The 13,050-nt window shown below is 41.5% G+C and overlaps 1 protein-coding gene across 2 annotated transcripts in view; it reads right to left on the bottom strand.

Moving 5' to 3' along the window:
• Nubpl (nucleotide binding protein like) overlaps positions 1–13,050 on the bottom strand; it is a 153,288-nt gene that overhangs the window by 50,883 nt on the left and 89,355 nt on the right. For both annotated transcript variants that reach the window (XM_008824218.3, XM_029559209.1), the window contains one exon: positions 10,179–10,272. In XM_008824218.3, coding sequence (XP_008822440.1) covers positions 10,179–10,272 — 94 coding nt within the window. The remainder of the gene's footprint in view (positions 1–10,178; positions 10,273–13,050) is intronic.

The following is a 13,050-nucleotide window of genomic DNA, read 5'->3' as shown; positions in this document are numbered from 1 at the left end:
TGAAAATGTGGTATATTTACACAATGGAGTTCTATTCAGCAGCAAAGAAAGATGAAATAATGAAATTTGCAGATAAATGGGTGGATCTAGAAACTGTTATACTAAGTGAAGTAACACAGACTCAGAAAAAAAATCGACATATGTTCTCCCTAATATGTGGATACTAGAATCAAACCCTGATAATTGAGAATGTATCCAGACATAACTACAGGAATCAGGATAATGGAAAGAACCTGAAAGAGAAGATCAGTAGGAAACAGGCCTTAATAAGGGAGATATGGATAAAAATTGGGTTAGTTTAAGGGAAGGGTATACAAGGAACCTAGGGGATAAAGGGAAAGAAGGAGGTCAACGGAGGTAGGACCATAGGAGAAGGGATTTGGTAAGGGAGAAAGGGGAGAAATGGGGGCACCTTAAGTGGGAAAACGATGATGGAGGGGTGAGACAATGTGAGAGATAAACAATGCCTAGCTAGTATAATGCCTAGCTAGTTTTAAAAACCAGAGGAAACCATATTACTCCTACAACCTACTGACAAATTATACACAGCAGATCAAGAAATATGAAATATATGTCTAGGTAAGGTTTATCTGAGAACAACTGGTCTTTGCCCAAGATTTATCTACATGACACACAGTAATTAAAAGTACCAGACTGGTGGAACTAACCTTCTTGGGTGTTTAACAGACATATTTTGAGGCATATAATACTTTGATCAGAGGGACATAAAGGACACTTTTTGCTCCTTTCCCTCCTAGGTCAACTAGTTCCTGGGGACTATGAGCATCTCTCAAAATGTCCTGTAATTGTGGTGGGTCACCTGTCCTCTTGATCCAGGACCGAGGAGACCCCCACCTGTTGGGAGCTATTATTATTATGGGCACAGCCATTGCTGCATTAGGCTGTGGCAGCTTGCCTTTACTTAAACATTGGAGAAAGAATGCTTCCACCTTGGGAGTTTCCCTGCTCTCTGCTTCTGTGGTCTGAGTGGACAGGCTATGCTGCCCTGATTAACTGGCAGTCCTGGAAACATTAGTAAAGAGTTCTGTTTCAGTTTATGGGCACCGGAGTTTCTCAGCACTGAGAGCTTGGTTTCTATATAGAAATAATGAATTATAGTAGTTGCTAAGACTAATCACAAACAGTACACCTCATATCTAAGACATTATAAATATTATGCAGCTGAATCTTGGATACTGTAAATGTTGGGTGAGTTTCGGTTGGTGAAGTAATGTATCCTTGGTTATTCCTTCGTTACTCCAGATCTGATTCCTATATAAGCTTGGTTTGGTTCACAATAAACATGCACTGGCACATAAACCTCTGCATCCCGTGTCCTGATTTCTATCCGTCGGGGTCTCCAAGCCCTTCAGGCTTGGACTGTAGTCACTGTACCATGACATCCACCACATAGACTTGAACCAGTGTCCAGTCTACAAAAAGGAGGGTCAACACAGAGGAATCATTCCCTCCATGCTTCCAAGCAAAGCCAGCCATGGTCGAGCAGTACCTTTGACTTTATCTTCACATAGGCAGAACTGGTAAAAGCGGGAGCCAGGGGCTCCTCCCAAGCCCATGTGACCTCTGAGGAACAGATCCTCAAACAACCTTAAGAGTGAAAATAAATCGGTTTATCTGGGCCAAATGTTTGGCCTTAAACACCCAAAAGGAAAGTATAACCAAAGATTAAAGGGGCCAATATAATTTCTTAAGAGTCCATATGCATAGCTAAAGGCTACATAACAAGCAACAATGCCAGATAGGAGATACAGACCCCAATCTTATCTAAAGGAATATTGACAACTGATTGCTGCTAGATGAGGAACAGCTGACCTTCCTAAAACAGGGAACTCTAGATAGGCTGACTAGATCCACCAGATGGGCAAGTAGTGAGGAATGGCTGGGGGTGCCGACAACACAGCAGACAGTAACAGGGATATCAGAGTATAAGGGCTCTAGTGGGGGAGGGAGGCTATGGGAGGGTGCCATCTGGGAAGTGGGTGTATAGTTGAATAAGATGGTTTGGGATGTTCTGTGTGATACACACACATACAAAAAAATCAACAAATTTTTTAATGTATTATATTTGAGGAGGAAGCATGCAAATATACATCATGCTAATTAGTAGAGGTGATAAACATTACCATTGTAATCTACATGATGACTTTATAGACACACACAGGCACCAAGGATCCAAGTGCAACCAATTATGACTAGTAATAATCAGATACATACAGACTAGAGATGCATGCGCCAACATCTCAGTGTTAGTAAGAAAAACAATGAATCTTTCTGCATGGAACAATATATTCTAAAGGTTTAAAGGTTAAAAACTCATTCAATTTTATATCTTACAGGGCTTATACTGGGTTCAATATTGTATAACTGTATTAATTCAACTGTGAACCTAGAAACTTACAGCCACTTGTGAAAGAGATGTACTCGTGCTCCAGAGTATGTTACTGAATATGTTAAATCTGTAGTGAAATCCTTCTTCTAATCATGTAGTTATTAAAAAATTTTTTTAAATGATTAAAAAAAAAGACATAACTTGCATGAACCAAGTGATTCTGCAAGGTAACTGTGTTAGAGCCATTTGTGGGTGCTCTGAAAATCCTGTAATACTTTAGAAATTTATTAGTTATCAGGTTATCTTATTAAACTGATAACTGATATTCTATAACTTCTACTTGTAACATACGTTCAACTCAATAAAATAATCCTAATTAACTTTATTTCTTCCTAAATTTAGATAACAATACTGTTTTTTTATTAGCCAGTGGCATTTTATTTAATTTTAGAAATTTGATTCTAAAATTAACAAGGATTGAAGTTTCTCACTGATATCTCAAAAATGGGTTGTAGGTATAGTTCAATAGTAGAGAGCCTCCGTAGTATGCAAAGGCCTTAGGTTCAGTCTCCAATACAAGATTAGATACATGATAGACAGATATAGATAGATAGGTGATAGATAGATGATAGATAGATAGATAGATAGATAGATAGATGTATGATGGATGGCAGTTTCCTAGAGTGTTCGAGGCCAGCCTGGGATACATGAAGATAGATAGATAGATAGATAGATGATAGATGATAGATAGGTAGATAGATAAAATTAAAAAAAAAACAAAATGAAATATTAGAAATGCCTTGAAAGATAAATTCCTAGAATAGTTTCTAATCGTTAACAATTGGTTACGATTTGTCTAACACTAAACAAATTTATTGTGGAAACAATGTTTATAATTCAATGACTAAAACAGTAACTGCCTGCATTATGCAAGTCTTGCTAAGTATCTATGATGGTCAATGAAGATTTATGATTTGGAGGGATGGCTCAGTGCTTAAGAACATGTACTGCCCTTCCAGAAGAATGGAGTTTGGTTCCCAATACCCACATCAGGGAGCTCGTAACTGCCTGTGACTCCAGCTCCAGGGCAACTGTCACCCTCGTCTGGTCCCTCTGGGCAGGAACACACATGGCAGACACACAGAGACAAATAAAGAAAAGTAAATCCTGAAAAAATGAAGATGTAATGCCTCTGCAACTAAAAAAGCAACGACATAAATTCCAAAGGTACACACCCCGAAGGCGCAAGCGTGTTGTTGTGGAAGGTGGAGGTCACTCTACATTATACAATTATAGAGAAAACCAGGCATTAAAATTCAAAGTGGAAAAGCACTTTTCTTCGACTTTGCAAAAATTTCCCACAGGATTAGCATCAGACATCCTCAAAGACTTATTCTTGCCAATCTGGATACAACTCAGAAAGGAATGTAAATTTTTAATAAAAGATTTTATGTGATTTTTTTATCAAATCACTGTGTTCTTCCTTCTTTGGAAGGATAAATATTAGAAAATCAAGGAACTACTTCAAATAATGGTCTACAGTCATTTACTTATTTAACACAACAATAATTTTTTTAATCCACCAATCCCAAAAAGGTTTTCATATCATAAAACAAATGTTCGAATCAGCGGTGTTACCACAGAAGAGAAAACTGATGAAGCCAAGGGAACTGCTGATGGAGGGAACAGGGAGAGTACACTTGGCCTTTTCTCAAGAATGTTGAGGAGCCAGTAGGAGTTCCATCTCTGTGCCACAGGGTGAACACCTTTTATAAGCAGTAGGACGTGCCATTCACTTTAAACGGTCTCTTAAACAGTGACTGAAATACTAAAGTAGCTTAATTTTAATTGCCTACCCATCTACTTTAAATGACAGAGGCAAAAAGACCACTGGCTTCTTCTATCTCTAGAGTCCAGATAGGAAGGGTCCTAGCCCAGAAGAAAGGACATCACCTCATTACATAACAGACTGGTATGCAGCTCTCCCTGAGCACACACATATTCAGCACCCTAACCAGCTATCCTGCCACACACAGCAGCTTCTCCTGGCCCAAGAGGTAAGAAATCAAAGCAGGACCACACTAGAAGTGCCTGGCCATGTTCTATGAACAAAGGATCCTTGGCCCTCACAGCTACTCGGTCGTTGTCCCGCCTATTAGTGGAATAATTTTCCAACATTTTGTTCTATACCAGTCTTTACTCAACAAGGTGAAGATTAATGTGGACCTGACTACATATTGGCTATCAAATTATAATCAAAACAAACTCTTACATCTGTTAACTCACCTGCATCGGTACTTAACTACAACATAAACACTCTGTTCATAAGTTCAATGGCCATAAAAATTTTGCCTTGTGATAGTATGGTTTTCACTAATTTTACTGTACTAAGGGTCAATGTTAACTTGCAAACTTTTGGCAGCCATAAATTCAACCACCTTGCTTAGTATCTCACCTGTCCCAGGCCACCAACACCCAATGAAACGATGACCAAGAGGAACAGAAACTGTGTTCTATTGGGAACACAGTTCCCTCCATCAGCAGATCCCAACTGCAGCTCTAACTCCTTCCCCATCAGTCTCTGCCCAGAGCCGTCTCTACCCAACTCCATCCTCATCAGTGTCTGGGCAGCTGGCCTCCGTGGACTGTACCCTGTGAATGTCCTTGCTTCCTGGCTCCCAAAGGATATTTCCCATCAGCAAGGACCAGCAAGAGTTGAGACTGGGAGAAGGCTTTACCACAGACTTCCTTCTGCCTTGCAGTGGTTGTGGGAGGTGGCTCCACCAAGGATCTCCTTCCCATGGTTCCAGGAGTCTCTGGGATCTACTAACACAGTGCAGCTCTCTTGCCTTTTCAGGCGATGAGGGAGGAAGCACTTCCTGCTGCCCCTAGTCCTGGGTACTTCATTGTCTCTGAGTTTCCCTAATGCTGCTGCCTACATCTCTGTAACGAGTCTCTTCATTAAACTGAGGTGTGTCGTCTGCTTTTTGCTAGGACCCTGACTAATACATCACTTTAAGTTGCTAAGATTCTCAAGTTCTTAGAAAAAGAAAACATGTCCTATAATTAATATGAAGTATTAATTCTTTGGTTAATTCCAAGAGTCAAAATCAAATTAAGATAGTTTGAAGATGGTCATTCAGACGACTTCAGTTAATGCCAAGAGTGAAAGAAAATTCTAACATAATGACATAACAGTACATATGCTTTCAAAACCTTCAAGGAAATCAGAATACCTCAAAAAAATACTACTTTTTCTTCTACTGTGGAAAAGCCATTAGATGATCAATAATTCCTACGCATGCACCAGCATGCATGTGGAAAAAAGACACAGAAGTAAACCCCAGAGTCCACCCAATGCCGGGCACAGCAACAAATAATTTGCAAACTATAGTAATAAATGAAGCCTAGCAAACGGTCATCGCCGGCAGCAACAAAGTAAGAAACAAAAAGTCAGCACTGACAAGGCCTGCTCCTCTTGACAAGTTCAGTGAGACAAGAGCAAATCAGAAACCACTATGGTACAGCTCATCCTTAACCCGCGTCTGTCCTTCCTGCAATCACTGCGTGTACATGTGATTCTGGTCTGTATTTGTAGTATGTAATGATTTACTAGTCTACATGAACTCAGATTATATCATTATTCAGTAACACTGCTGTCAACACATTTATATCTGTTGTTGCTACACACTTTAACATAAACAAGAAAATGATTTTTTCTTTGAAATTTCTTCTTATAATAAGCTTGTCATCTACCCCATCCAACAAAATGGAACACATACAAAAAGATGTTAATTAGCATTCAGAAAAATCTTTTTGTTCCTATGAATTTTCTAAAATAACGTCTCCTTCCAAGCACAAAAGCCATTTATTTATTCTCAACATGGCTTGGAGAAATGCAAGGTTGATACAAAAGCTTTTTCTAATTCACAACATTTCAGCAACACCCTGTGTCCATCAGCTTTTTGTCACTGTGGCAAAACAGCTGAGAAAAACAACTAAAAGCAGGATTTATTTCACTCATGACCAAAGGATTCAGCCTGTGGTCCCCTGACTTGGCTACCTCTGGGCCACTGTGAAGCAGAACACCGTGGTGGGAGAGAAGCAAAGCTGCTCACCTCACAGTGGCCAGGAAGAGAACGAGGGATAGAAAGGCAAGACAGGCTGGTCAACTGATGAAGCCAGTGCCCTCATGATCCCAGCCATCTCTCAACAAAGCTACTGGCTGGAACCTGCCTTTGTAGGGACTTTTCGTATCAAACCATATCCCCCAACAAAAAGTATCTAAGTAGTTTTTAAAAGATAGTATACATTTAGATAACAGTTTTTTTAATATCTTATTTATCTGTATAATTCTGTGGGATGGACAGGTGGTCCATAATTAAGGACATACTTGGAAAGGTGACATAGCTACTTAGTAGGCACCACTATAAGAAAGAGGACTTCCTATCTTATCATAGAATGTTAGTGATGTCATAGAAATTTAATACAGTTACTACATATAACCAAATAGCAAGCCCCTCCCCCATCCCAGACACAGGCAGGTGTTACTACAAGGTATCAACTGAGTACAAGGATGCTATCTATATACAGCAAAAAAGATATCACAAGTAAATATGCAAATGAAATTGTTTTTCTCTCTGAGAGGAAATAAAATAGTGTATGCTGTATGCCTCAGGAAAAGCAGCCAGGGAAAGTGCCGTGGGTAGTCACAGAACACGTGCAGGACTGCAGAACGGTAAGAAGACAGCAATGTTCTCACACAAAAGGTGATGACTAGGTGGCCTAGCTTTGTCAATGGAACTGCATAAGCCACTACCCAAGGCACCTACAAGACAGCAGGAGAAGGCAGAAACACTGGCACGCGAGCTGCTTAGCTGGGAAGGTAAAGCAGGCAGAGGCAAGCACTCAGCAGGAGGAAGGCGGCGAGTCTGGTTCTGGGGGAAAGCGAAGATGAATGAGGCGACCTGGGGAGGACACCTGCAGTGGACAGGGAGAGGACAGCACAGCCATGAGGTACTGAACGGAGAGCATGTGAGTGCAGGAGGAGAGGTCCAGCTGAACCTACATCAGCATCAAAGAGGAAGAAATGACGCCCAACTGGGCTTTGGGCATGCAACTGACTACGGGGGAAAGTCATGCTGAGTGGGGGTCTAATGTGCGTAAAGGCAGAGGCTCAGGAAGCACAGGCAAGAAGGCCAGGGTGGGTGGTAGCGGAGGCCGTACATCTATGCTGTTTAAGTGCCACACAGGAGTCTGGGGGTGGAAGGTGTGTTTTGGAGTTTAGTGGGGAAAAGCAGGAAAAGGAATCACAGGGTTGAGTCTAAGGAGCTGATGCAACTTATGGGATACAGAACATAATAAAAAGTAGAACAGAATATCTTAAAGTCAGTGATAAGAAAAGGGAAACTAGCTTTATAAGGTGAGATCACATACCTGAAATTTTATTTATTTATTTTTATTTTATGTGTAGGAGTGTTTTGTGTGCATGTAAGTGCACCCATGTCTTGCAATAGATCGGATAACACTGAAATAAACTTGAAGGGCAACATGATTGACAGGCTGTTCCAGATTAAGGGAACTCACCAAAGTCATGATTTAGTTAGAGCAAAAACTCTTTGGCAGATACCATTCCCCTACCTAAATCCTGGGCCTGCTCAGTTCTGGTATCTTCTTAGATACGCTTGGATGAGATGGCATTGACCTGATAAAACCAAACCTCAAGAACTCTTAAACATTTTAATAAACAGACACATACCCCTTTCCAAACTTCCCTAATCTTTAGAAGGGTGTTGTTATCATTTGCCTCTCATCCCCCTCACCTTTCCTTTCTTTCCTGTTGATGGCTGGACTCAAGACCTCATGTATGCAAGGTACGAGTTCTACCAGCTCTGTCACCTTTCCAAATTATACAGCTGATCTGTGCTCCATGGGAAAAAATGGAGTATTTTTTCACTATCGGTGTCAACACTGACGTCCCCACAGCCTGAGCACATGAATGCCTCTACAAAGACAGGAGTCCTTCAAAGACCACTTGGAGCTATACTTCTGAAAGCTAAAAGAAACTGCTTCTAGATTGCCTTCATACTTTCCCTGGAACGTATGAATTAAAGAGGTCTAGAGTAGTCTCTCGGGATTCAGAAAAATTATTCCACATTGTAAACATCAGTACAGACCACTGTCTAGATATTCATTTTATAGAAATGCTCAGGTATGACATCTTCATAGATTTTTACAAGAGAATCGCTGAGATTAGCTTATTTTCACCCAAGGCTGAACACAGCAAGCCATGAGTCAGATGTTACACCATTTCACACTTTATAGCCTGCCTTACCGGAAAACACCTCACTGCATGAAGAGTACAAATGTAAGATGTTAAAATACCTCCATCAGTGAGGCTCTCCTGCTATTTCCAAATAGTACTTCTATCTTGTCAAAAACCTAGATTTGGGGGCTGGAGAGATGGGACTGTGGAAAGATGGCTCAGCGGTTATCAGCACCCACATGGTAGCTAATAACCATCTGTAACTATGGTAGCTAATAACCATCTGTAACTCCAGTTCCAGAGGATCCAACGCCCTCTTCTGGCCTCTGTGGACACTGCACATATGAGGTCCACCTACATACATGCAGGTAAAACATGCATACATGAAATAAAAAGTTAAAAAATGTTAAGACACGTAGATTTTGATAATTAAAAGTCAATGGCATGAGAGGGATTATTAGTAAAAACATCTGCAGAGACATTTAAAATTTCCATTATCTTCCCAGAATTCCTGTGTGTGTGTGTGTGTGTGTGTGTGTGTGTGTGTGCGTGTGTGCGCGTGCGCACGTTTGCAACTCTTTCTTCAGTGAAACTTGGTAAAATCTTTAGTAACAGACTCAATATAAAGAATAAAATGAGGGGCTGGAGAGATTCTTCAGTGGTTAAGAGCCCTGGCTGCTCCTGCAGAGGACCCTCGTTCACTTCCCAGCACCATGGTGGCTAATGACCATCTGTAACTCCAGTTCCAGGGGATCTACCTCCCTCTTCTGACCTCTGTGGGCACTGCATGATACAGGTGCACATACATGTGGGCAATAGATTCATACACATAAAATAAAAATAAGAAATAAAATATTAAAAGTATAACTAGTGATATTTAAATTCCAAATCATAAGAAAGAGATCCACCACTATATCAAAATATTGAATAGTTAACCAAATAAACTATTTACTGCTCTTGACTTTAAAATTAAATAAGTGGCAGAATATGAAACTCTCTTATAACTGTATTTGCCAAGGAGCCAATTTTTCCCAATATTCGCTCTTACTTAGTTTCAGTCAACTAATATTTACTGGGTGTTTGTCATGTACTCTGTTGCTAAGAGCTGGACAGCAGCAACTAGATTGACTAGCCATGTTCTACCCCCAAACATGTAAGTGTTACCATTTTTCTAGATAACTGATTCATAATACCACCTTTAAGAGTGTCTTTTATTTTTAAGGCCAAGCATGGTGGCGCACGCTTTTAATCCCAGCACTCAGGAGACAGAGGCAGAAGGATCTCTGTGAGTTCAAGGCCAGCCTGGTCTCCATAGTGAGTTCCAGGACAGCTGGGGCTACAGGGAGACCCTGTCTCAAAAAGACTTTAAAAAAAAAAAAAAAAAGAGTGTCTTTTATTTTTAAAATATACTCATTCACCTCAAAAGTTCAATATATACTTCCAATCTCTAATGGTCAGTTTATAAATTTTTTAAGGCATAGAAAATTTGCCTACCATATAGTTTGTTTTAATCCATAGCAACAGCAACACCTCAAAGAAAGCACAGCTTACTTTAGGACGTACCTGAAATGGGAATATTCTGTGAAACTGACAACTGCACATCTCCTGTTCCTGGTGGCATGTCAACCACTAAATAATCCAGTTGACCCCAGTCTACCTACAAAACAAGATGATGTAAGTGACGTCTTTGTGTGACAATTCCAATGGATGTTAACACAAACAGAAGCAGTGCGTTACTAACAAACCTCAAACAGGAGCTATGACCTGAGCCATCTCGGTACCAAACACTTTGCTGAGGGCCAGGGACGCACGGATGAATACGTGGCAGATATCGCCGCTACTGTACCTTTGCATGAAAAGTTTAAGTTTCCAGGTGGCTGGCCACAGCACACACACTAAAAGCTGATGCCTTCTTGCTGGTCTTCGCATCAGGAGAAACCCCAGCTTCTCACTGGGGACAGCACATTTTGTGTAAGAAGGTCTTAGCTTGTCGCCCCACTGAGGTTTTGTTTCATATCTGCTTGTTTAGTCTAACATCTCCTCGGCTAATACACTTTTGTTATTTTTCTTTCATAAAATAAAACACACTAATAAGTTTAAAAAACTCAACAGGAAAAATTTAAATATGACTAACATCCTAATACTATTAATGTTTTGATTATTTTTTCCAGGTATTGATTTTTCAAAGACTTTCATCCACATAACTAATCTGTAGTGCTCGATCTCAATTCAAACAGGTCTTCACGGGCATCTCATGCATCCTCCTCCTCAGCTAGTTCTTCCCTCTGACTTTCTAGGCTCTGTGAGAGGCTCTGGAGTCCTCTTAGTTACCTAAAGCAGACTCACAATTAATGCGTTTCACTCCCTGGTTCTCCCCAATTCCTTTCTGTCTGCTACCAATCTTTCAAATCCATCAGCTTCTTCCTTCTACTGCCAAGGAGCTGAGTAATGCCACGACCATCTATTCTTCTTACTGAAGCCTCTCAGCCAGTCTCTGTCCCATCGTTTTCCAATCCGGTTTGTCCCTAACAATACTGAAAAGCAGTGTGCACTCCCCACAGCTCCCCGGCCCCACCCACGTGGGCTGGTACTTTTTACTTCTACTGCCTCAGCATAAAGTCTGAGCTGCTGCTCCACAGAAGTTCCTGGTCGGTCTTCACTGATTCCTCCTCAGCTTAAAATTGAGGACAACAGGTCCTGTTAAGTCACTAGCTTAGACATGCTGCTTCCACTGCACGCCAGCCAATCACTCACGCCCTCACCCGTCAGAGTACCCCTTATATATTCAGCACTGAGTTAATAACTGATGATTAAATTATATCATGATCCCTGTTTATAGAACTTACAACATATGGAGAGACAGACATTAATCAGGAAACCATCTAAGTCAGTATATTACTTCTAGCTTTACGTAGAGAAGCACCATGATGGTGGTAAAGTATGGAAGGAAAGGCTTCTTGACTGTCAGGAAATGAGGTAAATGACCAAGCGCTGCCTTGTTCTGGTTTCATGATCCATCTTCTGTAAAACTGTAAGCTGAATTCAACACCTTAGCAAGAACTTGACAACACAGGAAGATGCTTCCTAACGTTCAAAGAATGAATGATTTAATGAATACAGGCAAGGGTACAAGATCTTTACATCTTTAAACTTACAAAGAAACTGTATATATAACTCCAGAATCTGTTTCATAAAAATGCAACATGGCAATTCTACATCATCATTTAAAAAATTATACTTATTATTATATTTTATGTGTATGAGTGTATTGCCTGCATGTGTGTAAGTGCACCTGTGTCAGGCAATGCCCTCAGAGGTCAGAAGAAGGCATCGGATCCCCTGGAACTGGAGTTACAGACAATAGTCACTGTGTGGTACTGGGAATTGAACCCAAGTCCTCTGCAAGTAGTGCTCTTAACCACTGAGCCATCTCTCCAGCCCCCCCACATCATAATTTTTCAAAGCTTGAATGATTTTGGTCAAACACGGTCATTCATACAGTGCACAACAATACATCTATTCAAGACATCTTTACTGAGAATCTATTAGGTATTTGGCATTGTTCCACATGCTGAGAATAAAGCAACAAATAAAACAAAGGCCCAATCACCATGGAACTGTCATTCTAGTGAAGGAAACATGGAGAGACAGAGACAAATCAGAAATCAACATGCGTTATGAAGAAAACAAGTACTTCTCGTTACACAAAATTATTTGGTCCCTGCTCTGAAAATCTAGATCAACTTGGAAGAAATGCTTTTTACAAATCTCTTCAATTTCTGAATTTCACATGACAAATGTTAGACTTCAGACGGCCAAAGATTTGCCAATGAATTTCTTGAATCGCTCTCAGCCCAGATCACAAGATGAATAGTCATAGCAGATAGAGAGGAGAGACTGGAGAAGCTCTACTAGACAGGTGGTCAGAGCCCTGAATGAGACAAGCCCAGAAATGCCAGTATCTGAAGGAAAGCTCTCCAGACAGAACACCTGGCAAAGGATGGGACGTGGCACATTCAGGGCACAGCCAGGAGAGCAGAGCAGCCTTCCCCACAGCACCCAGCCAGCCAGCCAGCCAGCCCTTCCTTCCCGACAGCACCCACCCAGCCATCCCTCCCTTCCCCACAGCACCCAGCCAGCCATCCCTCCCTTCCCCACAGCACCCAGCCAGCCATCCCTCCCTTCCCCACAGCACCCAGCCATCCCTCCCTTCCCCACAGCACCCAACCAGCCATCCCTTCCTTCCCCACAGCACCCAACCAGCCATCCCTCCCTTCCCCACAGCACCCAGCCAGCCATCCCTCCCTTCCCCACAGCCCCCAGCCAGCCATCCCTCCCTTCCCCACAGCCCCCAGCCAGCCATCCCTCCCTTCCCCACAGCCCCCAGCCAGCCATCCCTCCCTTCCCCACAGCCCCCAGCCAGCCATCCCTCCCT

Source organism: Nannospalax galili, unplaced genomic scaffold (assembly GCF_000622305.1).
Source record: "Nannospalax galili isolate Female #2095 unplaced genomic scaffold, S.galili_v1.0 scaffold1509, whole genome shotgun sequence".
Lineage (NCBI taxonomy): Eukaryota > Metazoa > Chordata > Mammalia > Rodentia > Spalacidae > Nannospalax > Nannospalax galili.
Note: the sequence above shows the minus strand (reverse complement) of the source record. Positions and strands in the feature narration are given on the sequence as shown.